Source organism: Crocodylus siamensis, chromosome 14 (genome assembly GCF_052110815.1).
Source record: "Crocodylus siamensis isolate JL-2025a chromosome 14, ASM5211081v1, whole genome shotgun sequence".
Lineage (NCBI taxonomy): Eukaryota > Metazoa > Chordata > Crocodylia > Crocodylidae > Crocodylus > Crocodylus siamensis.
The window spans coordinates 4402586-4418764 of NC_143408.1; the positions used below are offsets into that span (position 1 = coordinate 4402586).

The 16179-nt window shown below is 56.7% G+C and overlaps 1 protein-coding gene across 13 annotated transcripts in view; it reads left to right on the forward strand.

The window, feature by feature from the left end:
* The window catches only part of PTPRS (protein tyrosine phosphatase receptor type S), a 205226-nt gene that overhangs the window by 153356 nt on the left and 35691 nt on the right, over window positions 1-16179 (forward strand). For 8 of the 13 annotated variants that reach the window (XM_090026698.1, XM_090026700.1, XM_090026703.1 and 5 more), the window contains exons 11-18: window positions 2512-2817; window positions 5115-5308; window positions 7447-7564; window positions 11528-12118; window positions 12810-12910; window positions 13941-14194; window positions 15484-15565; window positions 15828-16043. In XM_090026698.1, the coding sequence (XP_089882824.1) occupies window positions 2512-2817; window positions 5115-5308; window positions 7447-7564; window positions 11528-12118; window positions 12810-12910; window positions 13941-14194; window positions 15484-15565; window positions 15828-16043 (1862 nt within the window). The remainder of the gene's footprint in view (window positions 1-2511; window positions 2818-5114; window positions 5309-7446; window positions 7565-11527; window positions 12119-12809; window positions 12911-13940; window positions 14195-15483; window positions 15566-15827; window positions 16044-16179) is intronic. The other 5 variants (XM_090026699.1, XM_090026704.1, XM_090026706.1 and 2 more) reach the window with 2 other exon arrangements.

Genomic DNA, 16179 nt, shown 5'->3' on the forward strand with positions numbered 1-16179 from the left:
AGTCTGTTGCTTTGGTTGATTGTTTGACATGCTCTGCATTATTTTGCGTGGCTAGCCAGGTCTGGGAGACCGGGACCTGACCCCCACCCACCCTCCCCGAGGGAAGTCTCTCCACCAAAACCTTTGTTTTTAGGGATGAGAGAGAGTAAATCTGGGAAAGTCCAACTTGATTCATTAAAGGAGCCCTCCAGGCATGTTAGGCCCCAAATGCGGAGGGGAGCAGGTGATGTGAAAGACCAAGCCAAAACGAATCTTTAGTAGAAGAGTTTTCAGTTGATTTAAAAACTAGATAAGAGGAAAGCAAATCCTGCTTTACCTTCAGCATCCCTCACCATTGCAAGGTTGCAACCCAAATGCCACAGTGCAGTTGAACTAGAAAGTCAAACCAGCTAGACGCACAAAAGGAGTGGGCAAGCCGGTGTTTGGCGAAGCCAAGGCGCTAGCGGTGCAAAATGAGTTGGACGATTAAAGCAGAAAGGGAGAAGGTGAAATCGCTGCTTGGGGTGCTGGTAATGCAGACGGCAGGGGCTCAAATCCTGCAGTCCTTGCGGCTGGCTCCCCCCTCACACTGGTGGCAGACTAGTGCAGATGTATGAAATCTGTCCTGAAACCAGAATTGGGCCCATGTGTTCAGCTACAACCTCCATCCGCTTCAGCGGGGTTGCGATCAAGGACAGCAGGATTTGGCTTGAGTCACCTTCCCGAGCGCTGAATTAGTGCACTTTCACATGAAGCTATCGAATTTTGCTGTTCGAAATGGAAATTACACAAATGATCACCCGGGAAGAGCCCAGACCAACTGCAGACGCTGCCTCGGCCTGATGAAGGGCGTTTGTGCCTGAAAGCTTGCAAAGAAGAAATGTTTCCAACTATTGTAGTTGGTCTAATGAAAGATACTGGATTTACCCCAAGAAGCCCGTCGTCTTAGGGTAAATCGGCATTTGCACTTGCCTTTTTCCAAGTGACACCCCATGGTCGGCAGGTCTCCCTTTACCGGCAGGAGTTCAAAGCGGTTATTGTGGCTCCCTCTGACTCATTTAGAAGAGATGTGCAAACGTGCCTTGACAATTAACCAGCCGAAGCACGATTTTTGTCTCGCTTATTGGGTGGTGACGAGCGGGGCAGAGATCTCGCAGCTACGTTGTCACACCGAGGCGCTCGCAAATGGGTTTAGGCTGCAGGCAGATGGCACAACCGAAACCCCCTGGGAAGTGTTTCAGCAATGCAAGCGTTGCAGCCCGGGACGTGCGTACAGCCCCTGGGCCCTTCCCTGGCTGCAAGCACTGTGGTCGTCTTTAGGCACCAGCCCGGGGATGCTCCCAGAGGCTGCTGCGACCTGCAGTTGTGCTCACCCCTTCCCCTCCTGGGGTCCTGGGGTCTGCAATTTCAGGTCCAGTTCTTTACTTCAGCTGAAAGGAAAGGCAGAGGGGGTAGGGCTGGAGGGACCAGCTCCGGCTGCAGGGGAGTCAGCGGTGGGGGTGGTGGAGGGCAGTAAAACTGGCTCCTACGATAATGGAGATCCCAGCAGGAGATAATGGAGATCCCAGCAGCGCCCCTGGCAGCTGGATAGTTGATCTGCCCGCTTTCCCTCCCTCGCAGATCCCAGAAGATGCTATTTTGGAGGATTTTCAGCCGCTTTGGGAATGGTTCAGAGGGCTGGTACGTGCGTTCAGCCGGCGCTTTGAAACCGTTTCCGAGGCGTTTGGACCGTTTCACTTGTTTCGTGTGCCTGCACCCTTAGCAGCACGATTTCTCAGTCAGATATAGTGCTTTTAGGTCCCTAGTTCATCTTCTGAGTTTCAGACCTTGCTGAGCACCTGCCCACTGAAAATCAGGCCCATTTCAGCTATTAAAAATCAGGTTTTTGCAGAGTCGGATTTTCAAAGGGCCGAGCAGGTGCTTTATGGGGTTTTCAGAAGCACCGGAGCAGGTTCAGCACCTCGCTCCGTTAGGATGTGGGCACTTTGAGCATCCCATCAGGTGCCTGAATATCTTTGAAAACCTGCTCCTTAGTCCTTTGTGCAAATCTTTTGCAAAGGACCCCCGACTAAAACCTTTACCTACTTAAAATGTGACCGAGTATTTCAGAGGTTGCCAGGCTCCTTGAACCCAAAAGCTAACAGCTTAAATGTCCGCTCTGACCACCGAATGGCAAACCGTCTGTTGGAAACCAGCTAGATGCTCAGCTTTGGTTCGCCCTTGCTAGAAGCTGCAGGACTCCCTGGACTAGCCCGCTGTCTCTTTTATTGCTTTGCTTTGTAGCATTTCCGTTCCGATGCCCCGTTTCGTTTCTGTTGCCTTTTTTAATTTCTTTTTTTTTTTTTTTAGTTTAAAAAAAAAAAATTAAAACAAAAAGCTCTCCCTCTTTTTTGATTTATCTTCCTAAACCAAATTTTTTGTACGTTTTATTTTAGATTTTTTTGTTATCATTTTCTTTTTATTTCTTTTATCTTTCCCATCTTTTGTTTTTTTCCCTTCTTCCCTTCCCTCCTGAATTCTCCCCCCTCCTAGAACCGTCTGCCCCCCCTCAAGACGTAAAATGCGTCAGCACCAGATCCACCGCCATTCTGGTAAGTTGGCGGCCCCCGCCGGCCGAGAGCCAAAACGGTGTCCTGGTTGGATACAGCATCCACTACCGAGCACTGGACTCTGAGGACACGGAGCTTAAGGAGGTGAACGATATCCCCCCCACCACGAATCAGATCCTCCTGGAGTCGCTGGAGAAGTGGACAGAATATCGCATTGCCGTGGTGGCGCACACGGAGGTGGGGCCGGGCCCGGAGAGCTCGCCTGTAATCGTCCGAACCGACGAAGATGGTAATTTCCCCCCCTTTCCACTCCTTTTCAGCCCCCTCCACCCCCATTTGAGACTCCCTTGCAAAGCAAGACCGTGGATTTGGTGACGGCGATGAATGAAGCACGCCTCCATGTCCCCGACCGCGGCGTGCACCCCCCTCCCCGAGGCGTGGGCCTGCTCTTAGCAGCGCGCTTGCTGTTGCCATCAGTGGCTCTTGAGAGTCGGGGCCCCCGTGGTTTTCCTCCCCTGCAAATTGATGTCAGGTGCCCAAGTCTTGCCAAGGCTGCTGCCGCCCCGAGCGCCAGCCCCACCTGCCCTCGCACGCAGCAAAGAAGTGACACCCGAGTTGGCTGGACGGGAAGGGATTGGGAGGGTGTCTTCCCCGTCAGCCCCTGCCATGGGTGTCTGTCTTAGACCAAGTGCTTGACATGGGAGAGGGATTTGTTAACACCCTTCAAACACTAGAAGAGGATAGAGACGCAACCGAAGGGGACAGGATTAGGAGCAATGGCCTCGAGCTTCAGCGGGGGAAATTCAGGTTGGAGATTAGGAGGCACTTTCTGACGACAAGGGGGGTCGAGCCTTGGGACAGGCTTCCGAGAGAAATCGTGGAGTCTCCGTCCTTGGGAGTTTTCACAAGCAGGTTAGACGATGCTTGGTGGGGGTGGGTTCGTTGGGGTGATCCTGCCCTGAGCAGGGGGCTAGACCAGATGACCTTGTGAGGTCCCTTCCAGCCCTACTTTCTTATGACCTTATGATAGCCTTCATCCATCGTGAAGAGGCAAAAAAGGGGCACATTTTTTTTGCCCCATTTTAGGTCACTTTTATGAGCGCTCTCATTCCCTTGCCCCCATGCAAGTACCTGCAAGTGGAGGGGTGGTATCTTGTCCAGAGAACTGGGGGGCAGAGGTGCCACGCTGCTTTTGTACACCGTTTCCTCCGAACCCCCTTTCATCCCAGTCGTTTTCCAAGACAGCTCTTCCTATTCCATGAGCTGGGATCTTGCAAGTGCTCCCAGGCACCAGGTATGAACATCATCAGTGACCTACGAGACGGGATGCAATGCACCCTCAGCAAGTCTGCAGATGACTCCAAGCTGTGGGGGAGTAGTAGATACGCTGGAGGGCAGGGCTAGGATTCAGAGTGACCCCGACAAATTGGAGGATTGGGCCAAAAGAAATCTCATTCATATATTTATATTTATATTTTTTTATATATGTGTGTGTGTGTGTACACAGAGACACACACACATATTAGTGGTGTTCAGTTTAATTTTAATCACAGAAAAATGTAGATTTGGGGTTCCTGAAAATTGGGAATTTTATTTTTTTATTGGAGAAAACCAGGATCCCTGGTGATTCTTCCCCTCTGTTCAGCACTGGGGAGGCCACATCTGGAGTCCTGTGTCCAGTTTTGGGCCCCCAACTACAGAAAGGATGTGGAGAAATTGGAGAAAGTCCAGTGGAGGGTGACAAAAATGGTTCGGGCTGCGGGGCACGACTTGCGAGGAGAGGCTGAGGGACCTAGGCTGATTTAGTCTGCAGATGAGAAAACTAAGAAGGGGTTTGAATAGCAGCCTTCAGCTCCCTGCAGGGGGTTGCAGAGAGGATGGAGCTGGACTGGTCTCAGTGCAGGCAGATGACAGAAGGAGCAATGGGCTCAAGCTGCAGCAAGGGAAGTTGAGGTTAGATATTAGGAACAGTTTTCTCACGAGGAGGGTGGTGAAGGACTGGAGGGGGTTACCCAGAGAGGCTGTGGGCTCTCCATCCTTGGAGGTTTTTAAGACCCGGGTAGACAAAGCCTTAGCTGGGGTGATGTAGTTGGGGCTGGTCCTGCCTGGAGCAGGGGCTGGACTAGATGTGACCTCTGAGGTCCCTTCAGCCCTCATTTTCTACAGATCTGTGATCTGCGCTTCAATGGCAAGGGCTTGACTAGAGCTGGTCCCCTTGCATCAGACGTCATCCTTAGTGTCTCACTCATGTCCACGGCTCTTCTGGCTCCTCAGAAATCAGATCTCTCCCAGGGCTTGACACAGAGAGTTACAGGTCTCTTGATCAGGCATCGTTAGGAAAGAGGCTTGCGAAAGGAAAATTGAGCATCAGTACGAAATGGTCCCACCATCCCGCATCCAGATCACTGAGCCATGCCCTGGGAACCTGCCAGGTCCACCCGAGCAGCAGCCGAGGGGAGGCCCAGGGCCACTGGGGCTACCGCCCAGCTCCCTGCCTGTTTAGGGCTCTCGAGACACTCGCGCGGGCGGAGTAACCGAGCCCGGGTGCTAAATGTAACGCCTGCCCCCTCCTCTCCTTCCCTGCAGTGCCCAGTGCCCCGCCTCGGAAAGTGGAGGTGGAGGTCCTGAACTCGACTGCCATCCAGGTGTTCTGGCGCTCGCCAGTCCAGAACCGCCAGCACGGCCAGATCCGCGGCTATCAGGTCCACTACGTACGCATGGAGAGCGGGGAGGCCAAGGGCTTGCCCCAGATCAAGGACGTCATGCTGGCGGATGCCCAGGTGAGGACTTGCTTGCCCTTGGCTTTCTCAGGGGGGCTGGAGGGGTAGGGTGTTCTGGCCACTTGTGCGGGTTGTAGCGCCCGGGATCGCGAACAGCGCAGCGTCCCCCGGGCCCAGCGTCATCCACGGCTGTCCTGCAGTTGTTTGAAGCTCCCACTCGAGCTGTTGAGGAGGAGCTTGGGCTGCTCTCCCAGCACCAAACTCCGTAGTCTCTGTCCTTCCTGTTCCCGGGAAGGCCAGCGCTGGGGGCTGCCCCTATAAGTCAAGCAGCGGTCACTATGGACTCTACTAACCTGTCCCTTTCTACTTCTTCCTTCATGTCGGCCCAGGTCACCTCTGACCTCCAGTAGTTACTTGCCCGGGGACTCCTTCCTCATGCTGTCTCTGTCTTTTCCTCCTTCTCCCTTTTGTGTTCTCACTTGCAAATCCTCTCTTGTTCTCTGCTCAGTGGGAAACGGATGACACTGCTGAATACGTAAGTACCGTGCTCCTGCCCTGGTCCCAGTGCTGTCCCCTCCCTGCCCCACTTCATTTGTGGCGTGACGTTTTCCTCTCCTTTATTTTTGCAGTGCCAGCTTGTCTATTGTAAAGCCTCTAATGGTGTTTCTGTGCATCGTGCCCACCCCGTACGCTTCTCTCTGCCTCCCCGAGTGCTCCTCCGCTCCGCTGGCACGTGGCAGTACGGCAGGGTTCCCCCCGGGCTCTCAGGGAAAGGCTGAGGCAGCTGCCTCCTCAATCTGGGCGCTGATTTGGGACCAAACAAACTTAACCATGGGTTAAAGATGGGCTGGCAGGACCGAGGTTTGCAAATGCATCGGGGCCTGGTGGAGGGCTGAAAAACGTGGCGGAGCTAGGGATTAATGAGAGTTCAAAGCCCTGTTGCTTCCAAACCATCAGGGCCTCAGCCAATGCGCTGCGCCCTTCGGAAAGCCCGGGTCCTCGGCTCTTTCATGGCAGAAAGCACCTGCGTTAAGCCCTCGGGCCTCCGGAGGGGTTGGACCTTACAGCCAACACTGTCATTCTGATGATCTTTTCCTATTTCCGTTTGAAGGCTGGCATATTGCTACAGAGCCACCGGGTAAAGGCCACCGGGCAGGTTCCAAAACATTCATTGCTAAAACACGCCTTCCTTTTCCACTGAACTCCAAGTGCCTATAAAGGCACGCGAGCATCATGACTCCCATTTTACAGGTGCGGACACTTAGGCCCGGGAGCAGGGAGGTACCTTGTGCCCTGCTCCTGAAGCTCTAGAAAATAGAGCCAAGGTTTCCTGACCCCGGGTCTAGTGGCCTGAGCTCTGGGCTGCGTTGCCTCCTGATCTGCTCATCAGGACGGTGGTGTTTGTAAGGTCCACCCTCTCGCTGTCCAGGCCGGTGCAGATGTTCTCAGGACCTGGTGCACTTCTGGAGCCTCAACTTTTGGGAGGGCAGGGAAGGAGATCAATCGAAGACGTGCAAGATGCCCTTCTTCCTCCCCCAGGAGCTCTGGGGGGAACCCTGCCGCCTGTGCCCCCGTCCTGTCTGAGTTATTGTGGGTTGTCTTGTTATAACGCAGCCCTTTCAGAGGGCAGCATTGCAAACGGACCGTTTGGGACGCCGGCTTCGTAACGAAAGCTCGCGGGAGCCAGGTGTTGTGAGCGCGATAGAGAACGGGAGGTCTGTGTTTGGAGTTTAACCCAGAGACTTAGCGTGCAGGCAGCAAATGTCGCCTCGCAGCCGGCATTCGAGTGATCCCTTTAATATTACGAAGGCATTTAAAAAAAAAAAAAAACACTCTCTTAGGAGAGAGGGGAGAAAAAAAGTTTAATCTCCTTGAAGCCACTGAGCCATCCTCTGAGACGGCGCGGGGGAGAGGGAGGCTTTGAAGCGCGCAGCCGTGTTTCGATGGCTGAAGCAGCTTGTGCTGAGATAGGGGATGTGTTTGAGGTGGATTTGAGAGACGGCGTGTTTTCATCCGGGTCCCTGTGGACGAGGGGTTGTTCGCAGCTGGGGGGTGCCCGTTCCCCCACCTCCGTGTTTTCCTACGACTGCCTTGTGTTTGCAGCTTTGGTGAGCGCTCCTGCATGCTAGAAAGGGCCAAGGCTCCCGCAAGAGAAATAGGTTGTTAACACCCTCCTTTCTTTGGGATCTTCCAAACAGGACATGATCATTGCTGGGCTCCAGCCTGAGACCGCCTACTCCATTACGGTGGCTGCCTACACCATGAAGGGGGATGGCGCTCGCAGCAAACCCAAACTGGCTATGACCAAAGGTGCAGGTAAGAGTCTCGCCACCCGTCTTTGCATTTTCTCGCACTTCCCAAGGCCCTCAATCGAACCAAATCCTCCTTTCTCTCGTTGCAACTGAAATGCCTGGCTGGAAGGGAACCTCGTGCCTCAGTCCCGCAGGGAGCCCTTAGCTCTTTACCCCTGCCTCATCCTCCTTCCCCTTGCACCAATACAGCAGAGGTCTTCCGGTTGCCCCTACAGAGAGCATGCCCCCTCCACGCCAAGGGCAGCCGCCGCGTGGTGGTGACGCTGGGAGTAAGCGGCTCCTTAGCCCTGTCGGGCTTTCCTGGAGCTCCACATCCTTCCCGGGGAGCGTCGTGTTCACGGGGGCTCGGCGCACGGGGCAGGGCAAGCGGTTCCCCGAGCCCCGAGGATCAAGTCTCACCTCCCTCCCCCGAGCGTGTCCTGCGCCTGCCCGACCAGCACCGCGGTGCCCGCGGCCTGCCCCGTCCAAGGGAAAAGCACTCCAGCCAGGATGCTCAGCGCGGTCCTGCGGGGGAGCAGCTGCTGGGCCCCGCGGCCAAGTGGAGCATGCGACGAAGGGAGTTTGCTGGAAGAGCCGGGAGGATTTGCCATGACGGTTTGTTCCCTTAAGTACCGGGACCGTCTCCAACTGGGCAGGAAAGGCAACGAGGAGAGGGAACAGCTTGAAATCCAAGTAGACTTGCAAACAGCCAAGCCGGGGAAGGGAGCGCGGTGACAGCTGAAGCCGCCCACTCTCCCGTCCCCGTGGGGTTGTATCTGATGGCTGTACCCTGGCTCAGGACTCAGTACAGAGGGGAAGTACAGGCAGCGTTGACCTTTTGCTAGACAAGTCTCCAGGACCCGGGCTCTGCCTGCCCTTCCAAACCTCCCCAGCCGGCTCTTTCCTTCCCTTTGCCTTGGTGTTTGTGGCAGAGCAGCTCCCAGCCCGTGCATAAAAGAAACGGGGTCGCAAGAGGATGCAGGGACCAAGTGGAGGAAAGGCAACATCTCTGTTCCCCAAACTGGCGCTTCTGCTGCCCCCCTCCACGCCCACCGGGTGCCTTTGCCCCGTGGCTTCCTGCGGGGGGGCAGGGCCATGCCCAGATGCGGGACGGACGGTCTAGGACCTCCTTTCCCTGGCTCATCTCAAGACACCTCTACTGAATTGCATTTACCTCCCTCTCCCCTTCCGCTGATGCTTTTGGGCAGCTGCTTTCTCCCCTTCTCACTTCCTTTCTCTGTTCCTCTTCTTGCCTTTCATTTCCCCCTTGCTCCTCCGCCCCCAGCAGCTGAGTACATTGACAGCAGCCGCCCCCGGGAAGTGTTATGAGCTCCCGCTGCTGGGATCAAAGGCCCTCGGTCAATATGGCATAATTAACCTGGACATCCCCCTAGGCCCCCAAGCCAACGTGGAGCCACAGCTGAACGAGCAGCGCAGCCAGGAATCGAGTGCTGGCCCGGATGGGAAGCACCAGGCATAGGCTTTGTGGCTCGCACCTTCATCCCTTCCCCGGCACCTGGCCTCCAGAAGTCACGGGCTTTCGCTGGCTCCCTTTCATCTGGGCTTTCCTGCCCATTCGGAGGCAATCCTGGGCCTCGTGGGAACAACCCCGCGGTGGCACCTCTCCAGACATGGACCGCAAGCTTCGTGCAGATCTGCTCCCTGGTCCTTGCAGCGTCCCTTCAGTTTAGCCTGGCCACCCCAGCGTTGTCCCTTCCCTTCATCCTCCGCCCTGGGTGGATGTCCCACCCGCCCCGCTTCTCTCCCTTATGCTCTCCTTTCTTAGTCTCTTCTTCTCTCCCGTAGCCTTTCCCCACTTCGTCCCTCTCTCTTCCCCTGCTGTCCCCATCTCTCCCTTTTGAATCTGCAGCACAGGTGCATCGATCACGGAGGGGACACGTTCTCCAGCAGAGCAGCTATTACCCAAAACTCAATTTCCCCCAACTCGAAATAGCTATTTTTTTTTCAAGTCTTTCAAATGGCTCTGTAACGTCCTTATCTCCTTCCACTCGAGTCAATATACCTTCCGAGAGGAGAGATTTCTTTCTTTATCATTCAGGGCTAGGGGCTGAATTTAAATACTGTAATACATCCCATTTTCTTCTTTAATGTCCAAACCAATTGCAAAATAAAACACTTCCCCCCCCCCACTCTTCCCCCCCCCTTCCCCTTTCCCCCCACTCCCAAATTATATTTGTTGTGCAAATGTAATATTTCCTGGCCCAGCTGATTATAGTCACATTTGTGATAAAAACAGAGACATAAAGGTAATGGCATTGTTTTTCTCTGTAATAACATTGTGCTTCTTAAGTGTTTCCAAAGGAGGTTTTCCCAATTGCATTCGCCACTCGTTCTCTACCAGTTTAAAATGAATAAAACATGCATTACAGGCAGCCCCCATCTGTGTGTTTGGATGTCAGGTTTGCTGCAGCCAGTCAAGGAGACTTCCCCGGCGTCCCCTGCCTGCCCAGGTCCCTAAGATATAGGTGTATCCATGTAGAGCTTCATGGTTTTATTACATCTCTGCTGGAATTACAGATATAGCCCTCTTGAGTGTATATTGCCATTTTATAGCAGCAGGACTTTGGCTGCTGTGGGTCCCCTGCTTTCACTGGCGAAACGTAGGGTGCACACGCACCCCCTGAGATTGGCTGGGCCCCCCTGGAAGCGCCAGCCACGAAACCCGTGGTGCCGGTGAAAGTGCGCTTGCGGTTTTGCCCCCGGCTTGGCAACCCGCCGCTGGGGGACCTCCCCCGGTCGGCCCCGTCAGCAGTCTGGCGCCTCCCAGACTCGGGAGGCACCAGTCGCCCATGCCTCCTTTACCTGTGGCAGATCGGGGCATCGGGTCTGCGTTGTCAGGGTCAACGGTCGTCTTTCGTGGCGTCGTACACAAACGCACGCGGAGGTGTCTGCCCGGTCCTCTCTAGCTGACAGTGCAAGCGGCAGAGCAGCTTTAACGCTCACCTGCAGGCCCCGGTCAGGCTGACTTCAGAGTTGGCTTGTGTTTTTGGACAGCCCCGACTCCCTTCCCTTCTGCCTGCTCTCCTCCTCCCCCAGCCAGCCTGGAGAGAGAAGGAAATTAGATCTTTACTAGAGCGGAGTGAGTGGAAACGACGCAGGAGCTGGTGGAGTTAATGCCCTCGCCGCTCTGGCTCCAGCATCCCCCGGGCCTGCGTACGCAATCGAAACCGCGGCCATGAGAGGCCGCAACCGTGAGCTCATTTAGCAGTCCTGCCGCGACAGAGCTCGTTAGCCAGCGGCACCGCCAAACTCCCGCGATATCCCGGACGCGTGCCGATCGGATGGGTTGCGTGCGGAGGAGCCGGCCGGGCATTGGCAGCCCCGGTGATGTCCTGCCTTTCCTTCTGGAGGGGAGAAGGAGCAGGCTGGGCTCTGCTGCCAGGCTTCCCTTGCCCCCAGCTCTCTGTTCCCAGCTGGGTGGCCGAACGGCTGCCAGCTCCCTTCAGCTGGCCCCGTGCCGGCCGCTCGGGACCCCGGGTTGCTCAGGAGCTCAGCTTTCCCCTCTGTCATTACTTCACCCTCAGCAGCTCTGCACTTCCCAGTCGGAGCCGATCTGCTCCAGCCCTGCTTTCCTGCACGAACCATGCTCTCCTTACCGGCTGGCGTGTGGGGGAAAGGCTGGGCAGGAGGTAGGACTCTGGGCTCTTTCTTCCCAGCCGTGAGGAGTCAGCAGGACACTGGGCATTGAGACGCTGGGGTCCACTCCAGGCCCTGCTGCCAAGTGATTTTGCAGCCATTCCCACCGAAAGTTTCCGGGAGGAAGGAGTGATGCACGGGTCCAGTCCCGTGCGTCTAAATCTAGCATTGGAATAACAGCAAACACTTTGAACCCATGCAAGAGAAGCCAAGACCCCGTCGTGCCGCCTCTGTGGGGTCTGCCCTGCGGATCTGCCGTGCGGGTCCTCCCTGCCCCGTGTGAAAACTAGCACATCACTGATGGTCTCTTTTCTATTCTCCTTTCTCCCAGTTCCAGGGAAGCCGATCCTGTCTGTGCACCAGACTCAGGAGAACGCTCTCCTGGTGAAGTGGGAGCCCCCCTTGGAGGCAGAGGGCCAGGTGATGGGCTACCGGCTGCAGTTTGGGCGCCAGGACATCGCCCCCCTAGCGACTTTGGAGTTCGCGGCCCAGGAGGATAAGTACACTGCCGTCAACATCCACAAAGGCGCCACGTACGTGTTCAAGTTGGCCGTGAAAAGCCGGGCTGGCTTTGGGGAGGAAGCCACGCAGGAGCTCACCATCCCGGAGGACATCCCCAAGGGTTACCCCCAAATCCTCGAGGCGAGCAACATCTCCTCCATGTCGGTCCAGTTCGGCTGGCTCCCCCCCGTGCTGGCCGAGAGGAACGGAGCCATCGTCAAGTATACCGTGGCCTACTGGGAAGCCGGTTCCCCCAGTAACCTGTTGGAAAAAGACCTGCCCCCCTCCCCAGAGAACTCGTACACCCTCAACGGTCTCAAACCCAACACCGCCTACGATGTTAAAATCCGTGCTCACACCAGTAAAGGCCCCGGGCCATACAGCCCAACCGTCCAGTATCGGACGTTCCAGCTGGACCAAGGTAGGACTTACCGGTTTCTCCTCTCTCTCTCTCTATCTCCATGTAACCGGGGCTGGTGCCAGGAGGCAGAGAGCTGGAGAGGTCAAGCCAACCTCAGACAGGCTTTGTGAGTAAACGCAAAGCGCGTGGTCTCACGCTGAGTCCCTCAGCTCCTCTCTGCCTTCACCAGGTAAGTCCCTTTTACCGCTTTCTTCCAAGTTAAGTCCGGACGCTCTTGACTGGCACCCGGGCGGACCAGTCGCTACCACAGGTGGGAAGAGCCTTTTCTTCAGCTTTTGCGAGCCGCCTCAAAACACAAAAAGACCACGCACAAAACCAAAAAAGACCAAAACCAAAAGCCGAACGAAACCCGGGATGGGTCTCCTCCTCGACTGAGCATGCTCAGCAAGCCAGCGCCTCGTTCTCCGCAGCAGCCACTCAGACACGTAGCGCGTTTGCTAGGGACGAAGGCAGGCGCGGGCAGGGCCTCCCTCGCCCCTCCCCAGGCTAGGCTAGGGCCGGGGGCGCTGGGCTGGGAGACGGACTCTGGCGACACCCGAGCGAAGCGTGCGGGGGGAGCAGACCCTCCTGTTCCCGGCGTGGGTGCCGCTGCCCCGAGGGTGGCGCCTCTGCTGTCAGCCTCTGATACCCCCTCTCTGTCTGCCCCGTCCTCCCTGCCTCTTCTCTCCCCTCCCTCCACACTTTCTTCCAGCAGTTTTACCCAAAAACTTCAGGGTGAAGCTGGTGACGAAGACGTCTGTCCTCCTCAGCTGGGAGTTCCCCGAGAACTACAACTCTCCCGTCACCTACAAGGCAAGCGAGTCTGGCGGGGGCCCCCCTCTGGCCCCTCTCCCCAGGCCCACCGTGCTGCCAACACTACCATTCGTGGCTGGGGTTAAGTCTAAGGTGAAGCCCTGCCACGTCCCTGGGAAGCGACGCCTGCGGCTCGGGACAAACCCCGGGCCTGAAGGCATGCTGAGGCCCGAGCTGCGTCTCCGGCTCGGGATTGGCGTGTCCTGGCTGTCGGCTATGGGCTTCAGCTCTCGCGTCCCCTTGTGCAAAGCCAATAGAAAGGTTTTGGCAGCGATACGCAGTATAGGCTGTGGTGTTCCCCCAGCCCCAGTATCTGCCCCTGAGAAGCACTATGGTTTAGGGGTTTATGGCAGCGGACGGGGCGCCAGGACATCTGGGTTACGTTCCCAGCGAAGGCAAAGGAGTAGCCAGAGCGGGGCGGGCCGCGTGGCCTTGTGCTGTTGCCTCGTCAGGCGTCCTGGTTTCCCTTCCCTGCATCTAGCGCAGGGGTGGGCAAAATGCAGTCGGCGGGCCAGATGCGGCCCCCCGAAACATTTAGAAAATGAATATTTATCTGCCCCTGCAGCCCTCAATGGCTCGCCAAAACTCAGTAAGCGGCCCTCCGTCCGAAATAATTGCCAGATCTAGCGGTAGAGTGGGGCGGTGGTGGAGAGTCGAGACCCTTGAGTCGCGTGCCCGGCTCCGCTCCCGAGTCGGTGCAGCCTGGGGCGAGTTGCCGCATTTCCCCGTGCTGCCCTTCTCCCGTGTCTGCAATGGGGACAGTGCTCCCTGAAGGAGGCAGGAGGTGGCATCTTCGTGCCCACCGTGCCGCCCCGCGGACGGCACCGTCGGCGCACGCAGCACGTTTGCTGTTGCCCCTGTTCCTGTCCGGGCGGGGGGGCATCCCCTCGCCGCGCTGTGCGCTGCGCTGCCTTCGTAGCATTGTGAGGCGGGTGCCAGACTCCTCATGTCACAAAAAAGAGAGCGGTTGACTTGTGTTGTGTGGCCTCGCTCACGGTCTCACGGCTGTCCCTTCCCTCCCCGCTCTTAGATCCAGTACAACGAGGATAGCATCAAAGTGGAAGGCCACACCACCAAGAAGCTCATCACCAACCTGAAGCCCCGCACCTTCTACAACTTCGTCCTGACCAACCAGGGCAACAGCATGGGTGGCCTGCAGCAGAACGTGGCGGCCTGGACCGCCTCGGACATCCTGACCAAGAAGCCGGAGGTGACCCACCGGGCTGACATCGACGGCAGTGTGGTGGTGATCCTGCCGGACGTGAAGACCACAGTGCCTGTCCAGTAGGTTCCTCCGGAGCGATTTTAAGTTTGTTGTTATGAATTAAGCTTCTCATTGCGCTCTTATATCTTGTGCAACACCTCTTGCTACAGCGACATTGCTGCATGGCTCTGGGTGCGGCACGGGCGCTGGCCAGGTGAGCATTCCTCGCCCAGCCACCCACAGTGCCTCCATCCCAGTGTGAAGGAGCCACCTCCCAGGGCCAGGTGACAGGCTTCACCCTCTGTGACTCATTTAATTCTGGGCTATTTCACTGCGGTGCCCACTTGCCCAGGACGAAGCACCAGCTCATTTACCAGAGGCCCATCCCTGGACAGGGCAATGACTTCCAGTCACTGGAAGCCAAGCTGATGGCCCGGATCTGGCAAAATTGGTGTCCCATTGGTGCCTCCTCCTCACCCCTCCATATCTTACAGACTTCACTTTGCCAGTTCGCTCCCCTTGCTGCACCCTGAACTTCTGCACTGTAAGGCCCAGGACAGGGACTCGCGTCTGGTTCTGCCACCGATTCACTGTGATTGGGGCAACTCACTTAATCTCCGTGTCCCAGTTTCCTCAACTGTGAAATGGAGATAATTACTCCTTCCTTCCCCCTACACTGCATGTGTTCAAGGCAGAGGGCTCATGGATGACCCCAATGATGACGACGGTCGTTGTGTTTCTCCAAGGGTCGCACAGCATCCTTGTCTGAAAATCTCCCCCTTTAGACTGGCTACCTCTGTCTCAAAGGACAGAGTGGAGGCTTCTGCTATTCCCAGGCATCAGGAGCAGACAGCCTGCTACTCCTCCTCCTCTGGCTCAAGTTAAGGAAGCGAGGGGAAGCCAGTTTGTATTCGACTGGACACACGGCTGCTGCAACGGCCCCTGGGGGGTGAAAGGGCAGTGTCGAAGACATATTTAATCCCCCACCCCACACACACACACCCCACACACACACACACACACAGCACCTTGATGCTCTAGGTTAAGAATACAGATCTCTAGGTATCGGCAAGCACGTGGCTTCCAGCCGCAGGAAACTGGGATGCTGGAGGCTGGGGGGAGGGACTGATAGAAGCAGTGCTGTGAGACCCTCGGAGAAACATACCCACCGTTGTCGTCGTTGGGGACGGTTTCCCGTCGGGCGAGTGCTGACTCCTTCCATAGAGAACAGCGGCCCCAGGTGCAAGGTACCGTTGCGGGTATCAGCTCCATGGGCCACCCTGCAAGAGCACAGCATGACTCCTGGGGGGGCTGTTCTCTCCCTCTCCTTCCGTGACTCATTCTTCTGCCTCCCTGTCGTGCCTCTCAGGGCTTACTACATCGTAGTGGTGCCTCTGAAGAAATCCCGTGGCAACCCCATGAGCAGCCCTGAGGAGATGGACCTGGAGGAGGTGAGTGCTTGGCCAGCTCTCACGCAACTTCGAGCAGAGACCTGTGTGCAGCGCAGGTGGCTGTGGCGTCTCGGCCCCACGTAACGCACCGCTCGCCAACCTGGGCTGCATCAGTCCCGTGCCCAGAGGGAGAGCAAGGATGGACCCAGGCAGGCGGTGCCAGTCTGTCTGGTACTGGGCAGTTCGGTTGCCTCTGGTCCCATCAGTATTGTACGCACCCAAGGCTTTCTGTCTCAGCCGCCACTTCCCTTTGCTTTCCCAGCTCGTGCAGAACATCTCCAGGGTCCAGCGCCGCAGCCTGCGCCACTCCCGGCACCTGGAGGTCGCCAAGCCGTACATTGCCGCCCGGTTCCGCGTGCTGCCCTCCCACTTCCTCCTGGGCGACATGAAGCATTACGACAACTTTGAAAACAAAGCCCTGGAAGCCGGGCAGAGATACGTCGTCTTCATCCTAGCCGTCCTCCAGGACTCTGAGGCGGTGAGTGCTGCTCTCCTCCTTTCCCTGTCCCAGGTGCCAGTGGCCTTGCTCCCCAGTCACCAGCCGGGGTTGGCTCTGAGTGCGTACGTACCTTGTCAGCCAGCCTGGGACCCCGGAGCCCTTGTTGTGGTGCTCA